This window comes from Podarcis melisellensis (assembly GCF_964234715.1).
Source record: "Podarcis melisellensis genome assembly, chromosome: 8".
Taxonomy (NCBI): Eukaryota; Metazoa; Chordata; class Lepidosauria; order Squamata; family Lacertidae; genus Podarcis; species Podarcis melisellensis.
The window spans coordinates 13,596,919-13,616,506 of NC_138540.1; the positions used below are offsets into that span (position 1 = coordinate 13,596,919).

At 47.9% G+C, this 19,588-nt stretch overlaps 1 protein-coding gene across 16 annotated transcripts in view; it reads left to right on the forward strand.

Moving 5' to 3' along the window:
• HSPG2 (heparan sulfate proteoglycan 2) overlaps nt 1-19,588 on the forward strand; it is a 230,985-nt gene that overhangs the window by 121,621 nt on the left and 89,776 nt on the right. For 11 of the 16 annotated variants that reach the window (XM_081923336.1, XM_081923349.1, XM_081923344.1 and 8 more), the window contains 9 exons: nt 916-1,014; nt 3,078-3,161; nt 6,708-6,800; nt 7,768-7,848; nt 10,653-10,883; nt 10,964-11,077; nt 12,098-12,225; nt 13,911-13,997; nt 15,859-15,917. In XM_081923336.1, the coding sequence (XP_081779462.1) occupies nt 916-1,014; nt 3,078-3,161; nt 6,708-6,800; nt 7,768-7,848; nt 10,653-10,883; nt 10,964-11,077; nt 12,098-12,225; nt 13,911-13,997; nt 15,859-15,917 (976 nt within the window). The remainder of the gene's footprint in view (nt 1-915; nt 1,015-3,077; nt 3,162-6,707; nt 6,801-7,767; nt 7,849-10,652; nt 10,884-10,963; nt 11,078-12,097; nt 12,226-13,910; nt 13,998-15,858; nt 15,918-19,588) is intronic. The other 5 variants (XM_081923338.1, XM_081923339.1, XM_081923343.1 and 2 more) reach the window with 1 other exon arrangement.

A 19,588-nucleotide genomic window follows, 5' to 3' on the forward strand; every position in this document is an offset into this window, starting at 1 on the left:
ATAAATTATGTATTCATTCATTCATTCCTTTGACAAAGTAATAATCAGAAATAAATAAGAATAAAAATGTGCACCCCACCCCTGAGATCGTTCCATTGTAACTAGCCAACCTCCCAAAATTTCAACACCTCTTGCGATGATGACAGTACAAATTCTACAAACACCCTCCGTATCTCTTCAAAGTCATTTCTTCTGTGCATTCCCCATCTTACCTTAATGGCACATGTCAATTTATCATGAATAGCTATATCCCACACCTCTTTATACCGTTCTTCCATTTTATATTCTGCTTGCCCCTTCCACTTCCTAGCTATCATAATTCATACAGCTGTCAATAAATTTGTGAGCAAGTCCTTCATAGCCTGCGAACCTTCCACTCCATCGTAAATTGGTAATAATGCTACCTCTGGACTTTCGGTCAGCTTTAACGTAGTAATTTCTGTTATCTCCTTAAACACCCTTTGCCAAAAAAATATTTACACTCCCACCACCTGTGAATATAATTCCTGGATTCCTGGCATCCTCTCCAACATAACACCAAATATTCCTTGTTTATTTAATTTAATCTGACTGGTTATTAGATACCATCTCCAAACTAATTTATAATATTCTTATGGACAACATTTTGAACGTATGTTTCTCCCATATTTACCCCCAGCTTTGACTATCTGCCCTGTGTGGGAAAAGGAGACAACCTTCCCTTTCTGCCTGCTTCCATCTTTCCTTCTGTTCTTCCCTCCTTCCTTTTCTCTCTCCTTCCCTCCACCCTGCCATCTTTCCCTTCAACTTTCTGTCTTTCTGTCTGCCTTTCCTTCCTCCCCTCCTTTCTCCTATCCTTCCACCCTCCCTTTCCTCCCCACTACCTTCCTGTCTTCCCTTTACCTCTCTCACTGAACATCTTCTCTTGGCCTCAAGCCCCAGGGACAAGGAATCCCCGGCGGAAGGTCTTCAGACTCCTCCAGCAACCTGCTCTCTTCCTCCCAGTCCCGCCTCAGGGTGTCTGAGGCTAAAAAGGTACCCACAAGCAGGGCAGAGTGTGACCCTGGCATGGAGAGGTGTGTGAGAAGGGGAGAGCTCTGCCACACAGCAAACACACAGCGGTCCAGAGCACAGGCAGAAAAACGCGTGCCCCCCAAACCCTCTAGAAGGCATTTTCGAAAAAAACCAAAATGTTTGTGCGGAATTTGGGGGGCCATTGGTGCCAAAGCTGGCTGCTCTTTTCTCCCTCTCGCCTTGGACCTCACTCTGCTTTTGGCATTGCTCATCTAGAGGGTGCAAAGCAAGCATTGGCAGGGGGTTTGGACTGGATGATCCTTGGGGAACCTTCCAGATCTACGATTCTGGGCTCACATTTGGCAGGGAAAACTTCCCTTTGCCTCTTTGATGGGAAGGAGGAGCATTTTGCAGATTTGCCTTCCTGTCAATTCTATACCTGAAGATCTCAGGGCGTTTCACATAAAGGATCACATACTTAAAATGAAAATAAAAAATGACAACCCAATAGAACCCCCTTAATAAAAAGAGCCAGCAAAAAGGGTATAGGTCAGGCAAAGGCCTGGTTAAAAAGGAACAGTTTTGCCTGGTGCCTAAAGGTGTATAGTGAAGGCGCCAGGCAAACTTCCCTGGGGAGGGCATTCCACAGACGGGGAGCCACTGCAGAGAAGGCCCCGTTCTCATGTTGCCACCCTCTGGATCGCTCAAGGAGGAGGCAGACAAAGAAGGGCCTCAGAAGATGATCTCAGGGTCCAGGTAGGTTCATATGGGAAGAGGCAGTCCTTGAGGTATTGTGGTCCTGAGCCGTTTAAGGCTTTATGGGTCAAAACCAGCACTTTGAATTGGGCCAGGAAACTAATTGGTAGCCAGTGCAGTTGGACCAGGATCGGTGTAATATGCTCAAACCATCTTGCTTTGGTGAGCAACCTGGCCGCTGAATTCTGCACTAGCTGAAGTTCCCGAAGTGTCCTCAGAGGCAGCCCTACGTATAACACATCTAACCTTGAGGTTAGTTCCCCAGGACACCTTATGAGTTCAACTGGCTTCTGCCTCCAGGGCTACCAAATGGTGACCCTGTCTTGCAATTCAGCTGCTTGGAAACCTAGCGGCCTCAATTGGCTCTGTGATGGCGTACGAGTTTGTGGGACAGGGGAGCCCTTCCATCTCACCCTAAGCTGGCTTGTTGGCGTCATCCCCTCAGATCTTGCCCTTGTTGCAGCCCACCTGTCTCCAGCAACCTGGGTGCTGGGGACCGTGCTGAGGAGGGCTGCACTGAGGATGAATGGTGAGAGCCCCCCCCTGCCCTGATCAGGATCCTGAATCTTCCCACGAACATGGAAGTAGTATAGATTTGGAACAGTGGTTTGCAGAGAGACATAGTTCAGAAGGCAGAAGCTGGGAAGTACTGGGTGGGGAACAGCTAGGAGAGGAAGAACTGGGAGAGAGAGAGAGAGTTAACAGACTCAATGTCGCTGGAAAGCGTGCAGCCGCTCAGCCCAAGGTCAAGGAGAGCAGATAAGGTGGCAGCGCAGAAAGCACAGCGGTTGCAAGACCAGGTTAGAAGTTGCGGAAGTGAAGTGGGTGACCAGGGAGGAAGTGGGTGAAACCTTTAATTGGGAGCACCACCGTTCCTAGGAAATGGATTCTTTGTTCTCTCTCTGTGATCATTAAAATTTCTAACTGGTAAGAGACGCCGTTCGTTTTGTTCTGCTTATCTGCTGCCAAAGGGCGGGGAGGAAGCTAAGTTCCAGAAGCCGGACACTGTGTTTGCAATTCACAACTCGGGGCTGATGGGAGTTGTGGTCCAAAGCAGCCAGAGAGAACCAGGCAGATGGAGAACGTTGTTGCGACAGCTCTTTGGGAGAGCGGGTGGCTGAGTGATAGAGTCAGTGGGTGGTTGTGGCTCGCCACCCACCCCATGGGCTTGGAGTCTGGGGCACTTCTGGGCAATGGGTGGTGGTTCTGTCTCTCTGTCTTTCTCTGAGCTATGGTGCCTGCCTGGCTGTGGCACATGTTGTGGAGCTGTGCGCTTTGAGATTTGCCTCGTCTGTCACTTTCCTCTGAATCTTCCTCTTCTGTCTCAGTATTGGTTACTCTACAAGGGCTTCTCTCTCCTTCCCGAAATCGCTTTCTACTGGAAGCTGCCGGACCCCTTCCTGGGGGACAAGGTAACCTTAACTGCATGGACTGTGGGGGCGGGGAGTGAGGGGCAGGGATGAGAGCCATTCTGGGGGCTCTGTGCATGTGTCTGTTTGCATGTGTTGTAATTTTTTTTTTTAAATGCCCTTTTCCCTTATGGGGTATCCAAGAACCCATATAGAGTCCTTACATAGGTTCCCTATTGGTAGGAGAGAATAACACAGGCCAACCAGAGAATACTGAGAAGCAAAGCAGTTAGAAGGTTGCTCTTTATTGCTCTGTTGCAACAGGGTGCTCCCCTCACCCGCAGGAGAGAGGAGGAACCCAGAAAAATGGCATGTAAGGCCTTATAAAGACTTTTGAAATTCCCACCCCCAGAAACATCATACATACATCACAGAAGAGGTATAACCTAAGACCTCTCCTCAGATACATCACACCTACGTCACAGAAAAAGCGGTCTAAAACAGAAATTTGAATATTGTTTATCTCCTGTTGTTGTTTATCTCCTGTCTGGGAGGTTACTTGATTGGATTGCCTGGGAAACCTGGCCATTCTTTTGTAGTGATAAATACTTCGTTCCTGGGCCAGGTCACAGGCTCACACCCTATTCAAACACAGACATACCGTTAAGACAGGATTTGTGAAGGAAAAGACAGTGGGGAGGTTTCCCACTTTGACCTTGTAGAGAAAACATTTACTCAGTTTAGGAATCAAAATGGTTCCAGGTCAGTCTTCCTGTGCTGATCTATGTACATGCTTGGTTGGTACACTTATGAATATTACCATATATCTAAGACCATAAAATTCCTATCACACATGGCAGTGGCATCAAATCAAAAGAAAGTCCTTCGCACTACGCATAGGCACATGGCCACTGTCTTTGCTGGCTGTGGAAGAGGGTGAGACAAATTCAAGGAGGGAAGGGGCTTCTAGCCACAAGGACTCTGCCCTCACAGCCAGAGCAGCAATGGTTCAGAATACCAGTTGCTGGAAACCACAGGAGGGGGAGAGTTGCTCTTGAGCTCCAGTCTGGCTTGCTGGTTTTCCATGGGGACATCAGGTTGGCCCCTGTGCGAACAGGATGCCATTGACCTCATCCAGCAGGCTGTTCCTCGTGTTCTTCTGAAAGAGGACAGAGAGCACGGTGCCGATAGATAGATAGATAGATAGATAGATAGATAGATAGATAGATAATTTATTACGGTCAGAGACCAGCTTATAAAACGCACTTGGGGGTACAATCCCAGAAGGAAAACAAACATTTAAAACAATGTACAACAATAAATTTAAAATTTATAAATGTGATAAGCATATACACACTTAAAACTTTAAGCGGTGCCGATAATGCCAAGGTTGCAGGTTCGATCTCTGTATGGGGCAGCTGCATATTCTTGCACTGCAGGGGGCTGGTCTAGACCACTGGTTCCCAACCTTTTTTTTGCTGTGCCCCACCTAAGCATCTCTAAAATCCTGATGCCCCACGCCCCGTGACATATAATTCTTATTATTCAAAAAGTGAACTTCTATTCACGTGGGGGGAAGCTTAAAAGGCCATGAACTGTTAATAACTCGTTCTCAAATAGCCCCTCTTAAAAATAAAATTGCCCCCCTGTGGGGCGTGTGCCCCATGTTGGGAACCACGGGACTAGATGATCCTCAAGGTCCTTTTCAACTCCACGATTCTGTGAAATGGATGGTGACGCTGCAGTTTTGTACCCCCTGTGCCGACTTTAAAGGGAAGGTCATAAAGCAAGATACAGTGGTACCTCGCAAGACGAATGCCTCGTAAGATGAAAAACTCGCAAGACGAAAGAGTTTTTCGTTTTTTGAGTTGCTTTGCAAGACGAATTTCCCTATGGGCTTGCTTCGCAAGATGAAAACGTCTTGCGAGTTTGTTTCCTTTTTCCTAAAACCATTAATACCCAGGGAATCTGTGCTACGCAAGACGAAAAAACTCGTAGAACGAAAAAACTCGCAGAATGAATTAATTTTGTCTTGCAAGGTACCACTGTATGTTAATATTTAAATCTTAGAATAGCTTTGGAAGTGGATATAGGCTGTAGGGTTAGAAGTAGAAGATAGTGTATTACTTGTAAGGGATAAAATGTGGAGATTTTTATGGTAAAAGTAAGTGTGATTTAAAAAAGGTTAAAAATTATGATATATGTAAACTGCTAAAGATGAGGTAAAATGAATATCAGATAGGGGGGACTTGGGGAAGCTCACCTAACAATGTTTAGAAAAAATAAGGATAAGACAAGAATTTGTTTGTATTGTTTGTTTTTCTGTTTGTGTTGTTTAGTTGTGTTATAAAATGAATAAAAAATTTGGGGGGAAATAAAAATAAAGGGAAGGTCGTGCCTTGGGGGATCACAAAGAGAACGCTCTGTGTGGGGGGTTTTTTGCGGGGGGCGGAGTGAAGCTTTTCATCTCTCGCATAGACACACTTGCACATTCAGTGGCAATGCCTCTGAATAAACTAGCTGTGGGGAATCACAAGTGAGAAGAAGGCTGCTGTTTTCATCAGGTCCCACTTGCAGGCTTGCCATAATGGGTCTCTGGTTGACCCCTGGGAAAACAAGGTGCTGGACTAGGGGGCCTGATCCAGCAGCTTCCGGGCTCCTCTAAAGTCCTCACACATGCACAGAACCCTCTTTGTTTTCAGCGCCAAGAAGCTGCAAATCTTTGGAGCAGGGTTGCAGGTTACTTCCAGCCTCAGAAGCCTAACCTGGCCCTCTAAGGTTCTTTTTCCAGCCCTTGAGACTCTGCCCCACCACCCCAGTGCTTTTGCCTGGCCAGGATGTGCCCTTGAATTGTGACGCCTCTCGCTTGCCAGGATGGAGAGAGGGCACACATCAAAATGTGTATTTACTTGATTTCTGCGTAGGTGGAATGTAGCCTGCGGCACCAGTCGGTTGCATCGATGGCCCCACCCACTTATGACTTTAGCTCCTCCCACTTTAGCCCCACCCACCACCAAAGGACAGAAGAAGGTGCTCTACTGCTTGTGGCAGACACCTTCCTGATGACTTCTGTGTTTTAGAAGAACTTAAAATGTGGGGAGGGAGTGGGCGAGTGAATGGCAGCATAAAGGGGGTGCACGTTGCTTTTGGGGGTGCCATGCTAGCCCCAGAAGCCGTTCGCCACCATGCGCAGGGTGCAATTTCTTTGAAAGACTCCCTAAAGTCTGTTTTTTAAATTATTATTTGACTCTATGAAATGTGATGATATCTAGTTTCGTATAAACTGGGTCTGGTTAGAGAAGTCTTACTCGTTTGTGTTTCAGTTCAGTCATCTTCCTATTTACTTGATTTAAATATAATTAAAAATTTCCCAGTCTGTCCTACCTTGCAAGGTTGTTGTGGGGATGAAATAGGCAGCAGGGGGAAGAGAAGAACCACGTGCTCAACCATTCTGGGGGAAATGCAATGGTGGAGGGAAATTCACTTTTTACAAAGTCGAAAATTTCAAAACGTGGGCCTTACGATGGGTGCATGACACTTGTCCGGGGGTGCGGCCCCTGACCTGCATCAAGATGGAATGACCTGACCCCTCTTGCCCCACATTTGCAGGTTGGATCCTACGGGGGACGCCTTCGCTACACCCTTTCCTACAATGCCGGAGGACGAGGCACCCCACTGCCGGACGCTGATGTGCAGATCACTGTAAGGAAGAGTCCCTGCTTGCTCAGGAGAGGGCTGGGTTTGTACAGTTTTAGCTAGAGAGATGGGGGCAAGGACACCCCCTGGAACTCACTGGGCATGAGGACCTGTATAGCAGCAGAGGCCCTCATTTCTGGGACTGGAGGAAGCCCTGGGTCCCACATATACCACTCCCGTAAATGTTTATTTATGCCTCTGATTTGGAGGCAACTAGATAAAGGTCTGGGGGGGGAGGATTTAGCAGCCACTAGCAGAAATATCATATGAGTAAGAAAAGGGACACGGGTGGCGCTGTAGTATAAACCACTGAACCTCTTGGGCTAGCCGATCGGAAGGTCAGCGGTTCGAATCCCTACGACGAAGTGAGCTCCCATTGCTCTGTCCCAGCTCCTAGCAATTCGAAAGCACACCAGTGCAAGTAGATAAATAGGTGCCGCTGCGGCGGGAAGGTAAATAGCGTTTCCGTGCGCTCTGGTTTCCGTCACGGTGTCCCGTTGCACCAGAAGCAGTTTAGTCCTGCTGGCCACATGACCCAGGAAGCTGCCTGTGGACAAACGCCGGCTCCTTTGGCCTGAAAGTGAGATGAGCACCACAACCCCATAGTCACCTTTGACTGGATTTAACCACCCAGATGTCCTTTACCTTTACCTTCTGAATAAAGTTACTAGCCATTGTGGCTACTAGCCACAAGGGCCATGCTCTGATTTCATGGGAGGAGGCAGCGACGCTTCTGAATCCCAGTTGCTGGAAACCACAGGAGGGAAGGGTTGCTCCCATGCTTGAATCCTCCTCGAGGGCTTGCCTTAGGGGCTGTTAGAATTCCTGCTCCATGATTGCAGTCATGGGATTGTTGTCTTTCACATGACGAGCTCTTGACAGGGGCATCACAGTGACCAGGATACTGCACTGATCCAGCCAACTCTTCTTATGTTCTTACATTCTCTTTTGGTGTCTCTCCCCCCCCCCCCAGGGTAATGACATCACCTTGGTGGCCTACCTGTCGGAGCTGCGGCCTCGGGAACGCAAGAGCTTTGAGGTCATCTTCCAGGAGGTGAGGCCTCCCTGTGCCGTCTGCACCTGAATGCAATGTTTCTCTTGGTGGCAATGAAGCCGCCCCATATACCTGGGAAGGGGAGAGAGGTGGGGATGCAGGCAGCACTGACGCTGCTTTGGTGGAGAACGTGGGCCACTCTGGCTTAAATAAAGCAACTGGAGGAGGAGGAGCAATGGATCTAAGTTTACGGGCCCTGCAGCTTGTTTCCGTTGTCCATTGCCACTTGTCCTGTCCCTCTGCTATGCCCGCCAGCTGGCATAATGAGCTTCATGGTCAGAGGCTCCAATACGTCTGAATACTTGTTGCAGGAAACCTCAGGAGGGGAGAGTTGCAGTGAAGCCACTTCCATTACTGCCCCTTCCCCACTATATATATACCATATTTTTCGCCCCATAGGACGCACTTTTCCCCCTCCAAAAATGAAGGGGAAATGTGTGCGTCCTATGGGGTGAATGCAGGCTTTCGCTGAAGCCTGGAGAGCGAGAGGCATCGGTGCGCACCGACCCCTCTCGCTCTCCTGGCTTCAGGAAGCTATCCACAAGCTTTGCAAGCCCGGCGGAAGTTCCTGCGGGCTCACAAGGCTTGCGGGCAGCAGCCTGCAGCCCCGGCGAGTGTCCGCAAGCCTTGCACGCCTGGCAGGAGGTCCCGCGGAGTGCGCGAGGCTTGGGGCGGCAGCCTGTTGCCCGAAGCACAGGGAGCCCTCTGGAGGGCTCCCTGTGCTTCGGGCGAGTGTCTGCAAGCCTTGTGCGCCTGGTGGGAGGTCCCGCGGGAGCGCGAGGCTTGGGGCGACAGCCTGCAGCCCGAAGCACGCGGAGCCCTCCGCAGGGTGCCCCGTGCTTCGGGCAGGCATGTGCAAGGCTTGGGGCGGCAGCCGCAGCTGGGGGAAGGGAATATATATATTTTTTTCTTCCCCCCCCAAAAAAAAACGAGGTGCGTCCTATGGGCCGGTGCGCCCTATAGGACGAAAAATACGGTATATATATATATATATGTGTGTGTGTGTGTGTGTGTGTGTGTAGTAATGATCATAAATAAATAAGAATAAAAAGGTTCACCCCACCACTGAGACCTTTCCATTGTAACTATACAGCCTCCCAAAATTTCAACACCTCTTGCAATGGTTTGACCCCTTTCCGTTTTAACAGAACAAATTCTACAAACATATCTTCCATATCTCCTCAAAGTCATTTCTCCTGCGTATTCCCCATCTTACCTTAACGACACATGCTGATTTATCATCCATAGCTATATCCCACACACCTCTTTATACCATCCTTCCATTTTATATTCTGCTTCCCCTTCCACTTCCTAGCTATCACAATGCGTGCGGCTGTCAATAAATTTGTGAGCAAGTCCTTCATAGCCTGTGAACCTTCCACCCCACCGTAAATGGATAATAATTTTACCTCTGGACTTTCGGTCAGCTTTAACCGCTTCTCTGCTTTCTGCTGGTACCTGTGGAAATGTTAAGGATAATAGGAAAGGATATATTGAATAAGTATTATTCTTCCTTTACTCATGCTAGTAAGTGATGTAGCAGAGCAGATTCCCCTCAATATAGCTGGAAGCTAGTTTGCAGATTCATATGAATCTCTTAGTTAAGTCTATTCCTGGTGTCCCCTTTTGATCCCTCTTGAAAGAATAAAGACATGAGAGTCTTTCTGAGTAAGGTAACAAGTTTACTCACATTTCAGTTCACGATTTGATCCCTGTAAGGCAGGCTTCACTTGGTAGTTACATAAAGAAACTGTGAGTTTGTCTCATATGGAGACTGAATTCCTGTGCTGCTGGCTGAGAGCCAGCAAACAGCAAAATTTACATTAATATAACAAAATGGCTGCAGGACAGCAGCATGCCAGCGAAAGAACAGCAAGACAACAGAAAGACAAAATGACTGAGAAAATGACTGCATGACTCAGCTCTTTTATGGAGTCAGACAGCGCCAAGGGCCTTCTGGCGGTTCCCTCACTACAGGAAGCAAATTTACAGGGAACCAGACAGAGGGCCTTCTCAGTAGTGACGCCCACCCTGTGGAACACCCTCCTATCTGATGTCAAGATAATAAACAACTCTCTCTTGAAAGATGACTTTTAGAAGACATCTGAAGGCAGCCCTCTTTAGGGAAGCTTTTAATATTTGATGAATAATTGTATTTTCATATTTTGTTGGAAGCTGCCCAGAGTGTCTGGGGAAACCCAGCCAGATGGGCAGGGAATAAATTACAGTGGTGCCCCGCAAGACGAACGCCTCGCAAGACGGAAAACCCGCTAGACGAAAGGGTTTTCCGTTTTGGAGGCGCTTCGCAAAATGAATTTCTTTATGGGCTTGCTTCGCAAGACGAAAATGTCTTGCGAGTTCCTGCGGTTTTCCCCCCCTCCCCCCCTTTCCTAAGCCGCTAAGCTGCTTATCAGCTGATCCGCTGATAAGCCGCTTAACAGCTGATCGCTAAAAGCCGTTAAACCGCTAATAGCACTAATCCGCTAAGCTGTCAATGGGCTTGCTTCGCAAGACGAAAAAACCGCTATACGAAGAGCCTCAAGGAACGGATTAATTTCGTCTTGCGAGGCACCACTGTATTATTATTATCATCATCATCATCATCATCATCATCATCATCATAATCATCATCAACTCCTAGGTCACATGCAGTGGGAGGAAGCTCCAGACCAGTGGAACAGCAAGTTACCCTGACTGGATACCCCCCTGCCTATGCCCACTTTGGGAAATAAGGAATATTGCATTTTACTGCGCCAATTGATTCCATCTCACGGTATCATCCTTCCCCCCCCTTTTCTCCCCAGCAATACTGGAAGCGCCCAGATGGCCAGCCAGCCACCCGGGAGCACCTCATGATGGTCCTGGCTGACCTGGACGAGATTCTCATCCGCGCCACTCACTCCACCGAGATGCTGTCAGCTGGCATCACCGGTGTCAGCATGGAGACCGCGGTGCCCACCTACACCAGCCTGCCCCGGGCTCTGGAGGTGGAGGAATGCCGCTGCCCACCAGGCTACCAGGGTCTTTCCTGCCAGGTGAGCCTCTTTGCTGGGCCAGGCTGGGCACGTGGGCTCATGGGGCACTGTTTGCTGATGCCACCCTGTCGCTCTTGCAGGATTGTGCAGCTGGCTACACCCGGACAGGCGGTGGACTCTACCTGGGGCACTGTGCACTGTGCGAATGCAACGGGCATTCAGATTCCTGCCACCCTGAGACCGGCGCTTGTTCGGTGAGCAACCTCCATAGGCACATAAACTTGTGTGTAAAAGTGTATTGAGAAATGATCCATAATGAATTGGAGAAAAATGTTTAAATGTGCTTTTCAAGAAACAACAACAGAATCCTTTCTGTTGGGGATAATTCAGACTGAAATTCGCAGGTGTCAAAAAAGGTTATTTATGTATGCCACTACTGCTGCCAAATGGGATGTGGGAAAGCAAAGTTCTTAACCCGAGGTACTATTTCTGGGTTAGCGGAGTCTGTAACCTGAAGTGTCTGTAACATGAAGTGCCTGTAACCCGAGGTACCACTGTACTAATACCAATCATTCCAGGACCAAATCATTCCAGGACCAAATCATTCATATTATTTAGGTGGCTAGAATTGATGGCTTGATGATTTACTTTATTTCTGCTTTTCAAAATCTTATTGATTTCAGTTACATTCCAGTCAAAATAATAATCCGTTATACAATCACTACAATATTAATAACTTCTCCTTTTTAACTTTTATTAAACAAACATTACATACAAAAAAACCACAAACTAATCTTACATTGGATATTTCTAGACTTAAGATAGTTATTGCAGTATGCATAATCAAATTGTCAAGCATCTAGAATAAGTGTGTATTATATAAAAGAAATAAAACAAGAGAGAGAAGAGGAAAAAAGAAAAAGAAAAATGCATGACGATAAAACCAAAAAATTAACAAAATTAAAGCTACGTATCAAACAAAAGCCAGTATTTAGTTAATTCAAACCAGTATCGGAGTGTTCTGCTCCTAAAGTCCCTTTTACTGGGTTGAATCCCTTTTTTAATTTGTTGGTTTGTTGACTTCCGTCTACTCTTTGCGGTTTCAATTCAGCCATTTCTATCTTTGGTCTGTATTTAATTATTTGTCTCCATCTTGGGATACCTCCGTCTGCAAAATCCGTCTAAACACAGTGTTATTGTTGGAACCATGTTTCTTCAAGTAATTTTAATAACTTCTAGTCTTGTTGACACATTAAATGATTTGCCCTTCCCAGAACTGCCTTCATCATGCTGCCGGGGAGTTCTGTGAGAAGTGTGCACCCGGATTCTACGGAGACGCTACTGCTGGCACCCCAGAGGACTGCCAGCCCTGCGCCTGTCCGCTGACGGATCCGGAAAACCAGTACGATTTTGGCTCATTGAGAGAGAGAGAGAGAGAGACTGAGTAGATGGGGGTTAGACTGGGTTTCAGGACGGGTTGGCAGTGGATATGGATTTGTGGGCAGGGGGAGCGAATCTGCCTTAGCTAGCCACTCCGGGTGGATAAAGCTGTCAAGGGTTACAAAAGAGTATTGGGAAGGGGTCCATAATGAATTGAAAAAAAAGTTTAAAAGTACTTTCCCCCAAAAACCCGGAGTCCTTTCTGTTGGAGATAATTCAGACTGACATTCCCAGGTGTCAATAAAGGTTATTTATGTATGCCACTACTGTGGCCTGTGTTTTGTTAGCCCAAAAATGGAAAAGGAGCGAGGTCCCAGCCAAAGAAGAATGGCAACTTAAGGTGACGGAATATGCGCAGCTTGCAGACCTGAAATATAGTATAAGAGAACATACGTTTAGAGGAGATTGGGAAACGTTTATTGAATATATGGGGAATCATTGTGTGCAGCTGAAAAAGCTGGCAGCATTAAGAGAAATTCAACAATGTAAATAAGCTGTGATGGATGCAGTAATGGCATTCAGAATGGTGCAGTTTCTGTAAAATATGCAGGGATTTATGATAGGTAAAATGAAGCATGGAAAGAGAAGAAAGGAAGTCATGGATATTTCAAGGATGTAAAAATGAGTACTTTGAATTGTAAAACAGAAAATTGGGGGGGGGGTTATATACCCAAAAAAAGCTATCAAGGGTTAGTAGCCACAGTGACTATTTTTTGGGCTTCCCATTGAGGCAGCTGGTTGGCCCCCGTAAGAACAGGAAGCTGGACTAAGATGGATCAGATTCAAACAGGCTTTTCTTATTTTCTCTTCCCATGGGGGCACCTAGAGAGATGGTCTCTCCCTATCCAGGCGCAGTCTACCTTCAAATTCCAGTCCCTGGAAATCTCAAATGGGGAGAGCATTACTGCTTGGGGGTGTTATAAGAAAACCTTCTCCCTTTCCCTTATGGGCTATTCCAGAGCTCGTAAGTGGGTTCCCTCTCGGTAGGAGAAAATAACAGAGGCCAACCAGAGAATATTGAGAAGAAAAGCGGCTAGTAAGCCTGACATTTATTCAGCTGTTGCAACAGGGTCCTCACTCACCACACGCAGGAGGGAGAAGGGACCCAGGACATTGGGGCTTATATAGACTTTTGAAATTGCCAAGAGACCACCCCCCAAAAAGATACGTATATCACAGAAGGAGGCGGTCTTCAGCAGAAATCCTGTTTGCCAGGATACCTGACAGCGGTCACTGATTGCTTTATCTGGGCAGCCGGGCCATTCTTTTGTGATTTTTAATATTTTAGTTCCTGAATCCAGGTCACAGGCTCCCCCTATTCATACACAAATACACCCTTAAGACAGTATTTGCAAACAAAAAGGCAATGGGAAGGCTTTCCCCATTTGCCTCTGTTACTGCAGAGGAATATTTGAGGTCATTGGGAGAGTCAAAATGGCTTCAGGATTGCCCTCTCGTACTATTTGAGACACATGGTTCATATATTTAGATATGTGTGCATTTATGAATATTCTATATTTGGGACCTTAAAATTCATATAACAGGGGCTTCCCTGCTGAGGGGCATCTGCTTGGCCGGGTTAGATGGACTCTTCTGATATCCTTTAAACCTCCTGACTCTTCTTCCTTACTTTATTTATTTTTTCAGGTTCTCAAGGACGTGTGAGAGCCTGGGGGGCGGAGGCTACCGCTGCACAGCCTGTGAGCCAGGCTACACCGGCCAATACTGCGAGCAGTGAGTATCCAATTGGCCGGCGGACGGGCAGGGATGTAGCTCAGTAGCCCTTTTGGTTGTGGATCTGCCCTAATGTTAGGATTTTTATCTATCCGAGCTGCTACAGTGAGTGGTACTATGATTTGTATACATCATGTGAGTGTCTGAGAGAGCGTGAGAAAGAAAGTCTGTATTATCTCTTCCTTCTGAGTACTATTGGAAGTTGGTTTCACTTCTATGTGTGTTGAGGTTCTGTACTGGTGTTCAGAGAGCACAGACGTACTGATGGAGACTCTGTATATAAGACTGTAAATAAAGTAGTTTTTGTGGGAATGTTCAGGGATGCAGGAGAGGGTATATTGTCTGATAATAGCCTTTCCAACTTGTGTTAACAAGTTCACAATTTAGCAGAGTAACATTCCCCTTTTTAAACTTGCAGCGGATGCGTTTCCTCAGGCTCGCTAAAGCCTCTATAATAACTGTTCTGGTATTTTCCCCTTATTCCCTCATAAAAGATAAGACATGACACAGTCTTCTACAAAAGTATAAAAAGAGTTTACTCACATATCATTCTGTTCACAATAGGATCCCAGAAGGCAGACTTAGCTTAGAAAAGTAACATTTACCTGGAAACTATCTCATAAGAAGACAGTCCCTTTGTCCTCTCTTGGCTGGAAGCCAAGAGGGCATCTTTGGCTAAGCAGATGTTGCTTCTTCGATGCATGTAGTCAAAAAGAGATAGATGGCTGCCCTGCCCTGTGCTTTTATCATTACCTGCACAGGTGAGGCCACACCCACCTCTAGTCACATGCAAAGGAAGTCTGTCCCAGCCCAGAAGGAAACAGGAAGTTTACCTGCTGGCTGGGCAAACATTGCTCCCCATGTGTAAACATGTTCACTCTAGGAATGTTGTACTTGACTGCTCTTGTGTTTCACATCCCACAGTTTTAGAACTACGATTGAGTCTTTCTTCTGCTATGATATACCAGAAGGCTGCTGTGCTCTTTTCAGGAGAGAAGGGTCGCTTATTACTGGCTGCTCTGGACTGAAGAAGATTTACAGCCAGAGAGGGCCACTGGGGAACGCTCCGGAGACTTTGCAGCCTTCCCGGGGCATTTTTCCAAACCTAAATCTCAATAACTCTTCTGTGTTGTAAACAAAAATATGCCCTTTTCCCTTATGGGGTATCCAAGAGCCCATATAGAGTCCTTACATAGGTTCCCTATTGGTAGGAGAAAATAACAGAGGCCAACCAGAGAATATTGAGAAGCAAGGCAGCTAGTAAGCTTGATCTTTATTGATCTGTTGCAACAGGGTGCTCCCCTCATCCGCAGGAGAGAGAAGGAACCCAGAAAAATGGTGTGCAAGGCCTTATAAAGACTTTTGAATTTGCCACCCTGTAGATCAAGACCACCCCCAGAAACATCACACCTACATCACAAAAAAGGCGGTCTAAAACAGAACATTTGAATGTTGTTATTCTCTTGTTGTTGCTTATCTCCTGTCTGGCAGAATACTTGATTGGATTTCCTGGGTAGCCTGGCCATTCTTTTGTAGTGTTAAATACTTAGTTCCTGGGCCAGGTCACAGGCTCACCCTATTCAAACAGAGACATACCCTTAAGACAGGATTTGTGCAGAAAGAGACAATGGGGAGGTTTCCCACTTTGACCTTGCAGAGAAAACATTTGCTCAGTTTAGGAATCCAATTGGTTCCAGGTTGGCCTTCCTGTGCTGATCTATGTACGTGCAGTTATGAACATTACCATATATCTAAGACCATAAAATTCCTATCACAGCAGTTAGGGCTGTTAGGGCCGCTGACTGGTCTCTTTCCCAGAGCTGTGACTCTCACCTGTCTCTCTCTCTTGCTCCCTTCTCAGGTGTGCTCCAGGTTACACAGGAAACCCCAATATCCGTGGGCAGAAGTGTGTGTCCCTGGGTGAGTACGAAGTCCGCCAGCTGGCCTCTGCCTTAATACACACACACATTGCACACGCCACATTGCCAGCGGTGAAGGGTTGCTGTGTATAGATAGAAGAGCCCGCCGGGTCAGGCCAGTAGCACATCTGGCCCAGCATCCTGCTCTCATAATGGCCAACCAGAAGCCTGCGAGAAACCCACAGGCAGGGATGCTTTAGCTGAGATTCCTGCATTGCAGGGGGTTGGACTAGATGACCCTCAGGACCCCTTCCAGCGCTCCGATTCCATTATCCTTTGATTCTGCAGTTTCGAGCAGCCAAGAGTCGGAAGCATTGCTTCCTCCAACCGTGGATAGCCATCATGGTTCATAGCCATTGGTAACCTTTTTCTCCATGAATTTGCCCCATGCTCTTTTAGAGTCATGTAAGCTGGGGGTCCTCCCTGCTTCCTGTGTAGGCAAGTTCCGTAGTTTAACTCTGCACTGCAGGAGGAAGGACTTCCCTTTATCCTCCTCGAACCTTCCAAAACTCAGCTTTGTGAAATGTCTGCAACTTCTTGTGTTCTGTTTGTTTTTTTAATAATAATTTTTATTAGTTTTATATATACAGTCATACCTCGGGTTACAGACATTTCAGGTTGTGTTTTTTTGGGCTACGGACACTCCAAAACCCAGAAGTACCAGAACAGGTTACTTCTGGGTGTTGGCGATCACGCATGCGCAGAAGCGCTAAATCACACTTTTCACATGCACTGAAGTGCCGAATCACAACCCATGCATGTGCAGACGTGCCGCTGAAGGTTGCTGTCAGGGAACTGACATCTAAAGCGCCGCAGGTGCAAAGGCTCCCTGAGGTTGAGAGAGCAGTAGCAGCGGAAGAGGGAACCAGTAGAGGGCGAGCAAGAACTCCAAGGGAAAGTGAGTCGGAGGGATGGCTCAGAGACGCTTCAAGCGAAACCAGTGGGGAGGTCTCAGGACCTCCTATAGGGACACCCACACCTCGACGGAAACTGTCACGCCGAGAGGCCAGACGACGTGTTTCCGTTAAGGAGCTTTTATGTTGGAAACGTTTCCGAAAGCAGCCACTTTCGGATTCTACTAGTGATTGACGCAGCCATGCTGGAGGGGCTCCGTCACAGGCAGAGGTTTGAAAACCTGATCAAACTCTGAGGGACTTGCATTTTACGCACAAGCAGCTCATCGTCCCATCACAGCAATCCGAAAGTCACCGAAAGCCAGCTTGTGCAGAGAGAAGCATCATGAGCAACCCAGCCGGAACCGGGGGTGCAGGAGCAGCTGGAGGGGGTCCAAGCCTGGAAGAAAGGTACAGAGCGTTGGAGATCCAGTTGGCGCTGCAAACGGCGAGGCTTGAGGAGAGGAGGGCTCAGGATGCAGAAAAGGGAAAGGAGAAAACCACCCCGCTCGCCAGAAAGGTACCAGGATTGGTGCAGAAATTCGGGGGGGATCCCAGGAACTATCATGCCTTTAGAACAGAGATGCAATACGCTCTAAACTTGCAGTTTGATGACTTCCCCGACGAGGAATCGCGAGTGGCGTATGTGATTGGCCATCTCGAATCCGGGGCGAAAGATTGGGTTAGACCCCTGATGGCAGCGAATAATGAGATCTTAAAGGACACGAGGAAGTTTTTTCGTGCCATGGACCTGATGTTTTCCAGCGATATTGAGCAGGGGGTGGTGCGAAGGCAGTTAATGGCTTGCCAGCAAGGAAGCAGATCTGTCCGTGAGTACTGGACTGAATTTACTATGCTGATTCATAAATTGGGGTGGGACCTATCGGCGGAGCCCATCCAAATGCTTTTCGAAGAGGGGCTTTCTTCAACCGTCAAAGATGAGCTTTCCCGGGGGCCCAGGGCGGAGTCTATGGACCAATTAACCAAATCTGCGCTGGCCATAGGAGCGCGCCAGGAGGCGAGGGCTTTGGAAAGGCGGGAAGGGAAAGGAGACCGTTGGAGGGAGTTCCGCATTCCAGACATTCCAGAGCCATCTTTCCCGCCGGCAGAGCCGATGGAAGTTGGAACAGCGCGGGCGCGCGCAGTTTCAAATCCCAGTGAAGGGCGGAAGAAGGAGGGAAAGAGCGCCAAGAGATGTTATCTCTGCCAACAGCCAGGGCACTTTGCCAGAGTCTGCCCACAAAGAAAGGAATGGCAAGGGATGGCAGGAGCTGTTGGGGGAAAGGAAGAGGAAAGCAAGGAGCAAGTAAAAGCCAACGCCTGGCTGCCACCGTCGGGGCACAGCAGCCAGGCCAAAGAGCAATGAAAGTGCCCATGCCAGAACCTCCCAGACCTGCTTTAGTGATAGAGGTGTTACTAGAACTGCCAAACGGACACCCACTAAAGGTCAAGGCGCTTTTGGATTCAGGCAGCTCCTGTAATTTCATGAGTAAGGAGTTTGCAGCTGAGCACCAGATACAGACCATCCCTTTAAGTAACCCCTTGCAGGTGACTACGATTGACGGCAGAGAGCTGTTGGGGGGAGAAGTTAGCCAACAGACTGTCCCGATGATAATGAGAGTGGCAAGGCACACCGAACAGATAGCGTTTAATGTGGCCATCCTGGGAGGAGCGCCCATCATTTTGGGGATGAGCTGGCTGGCGCTACACGATCCGCTAGTGGGCTGGCATCAGAGGGTGGTCTCCTTTGGGTCAGCGCATTGCCTAGAACACTGCAAGGAGGGGAAGGTCTCGGGAGGAGACAGAGTCACCCTAACGGGGATGGAAGTGATGGGCAAAGGGAAGGTGCCCCCGCAATACGCAGATCTGAGCAACGTATTCAGCGAAAGGGAAGCAGACAAACTGCCACCGCATAGACCCTTTGACTGTCAAATCAACCTACTCCCAGGGGCCCAACTCCCAGTAGGCAAGCTGTACGCCATGTCAGACAGGGAGATGCAGGAGCTGAGGGAGTTCATTGACAAAAACTTGAAGCGAGGTTTCATCAGAGAGTCCCGAGCGGTGGGGGGCAGCCCAGTGTTCTTTGTGGACAAAAAGAACACAGACAAACCGAGACTGGTGTGTGACTTCAGGGCCCTCAATGCAGTGTCGGAGCCCCTGGCTTTCCCTATGCCCCGAATTGACGACATTTTGACCAGAGTAAGGAAGGGAAAGATTTTTACAAAACTGGACCTGCGGGGGGCGTACAATCTGATACGCATAAGGAAGGGAGATGAATGGAAGACCACCATGTTTACCCCTTTGGGAGCCTTTGAATACCTCGTTATGCCCTTCGGTCTACAAGGGGGCTCCGCCTGTTTTCAAGCTTTTATAAACCACGTTCTGGGACCTTTGCTCTACAAGAACTGTGTGGCCTTTTTAGACGACGTGTTGGTGTATTCGGAAGATGAGGAACAGCATGTGAGGGACGTTCGAGAAGTGTTGGGCAGGCTGCAAGCCAACCAGCTGTGGGTGAAACTGGAGAAGTGCCAGTTTCATACCAAGGAGGTGGAATTCCTGGGGTACCGCTTGTCAGACAAGGGATTGGCCATGGATCCAGGCAAGGTTCAAGCGGTACTGGAATGGAAGACACCGAAGACCAAGAAGGACGTGCAAAGATTCTTGGGGTTTGGGAACTTTTATCGGAAGTTCATCAAGAACTTTGCCCACTTGACGGCGCCCATCACCGACTGCCTCAGCAGCAAGAAGAAATTTGTTTGGACGGTGGAGGCGGATCGAG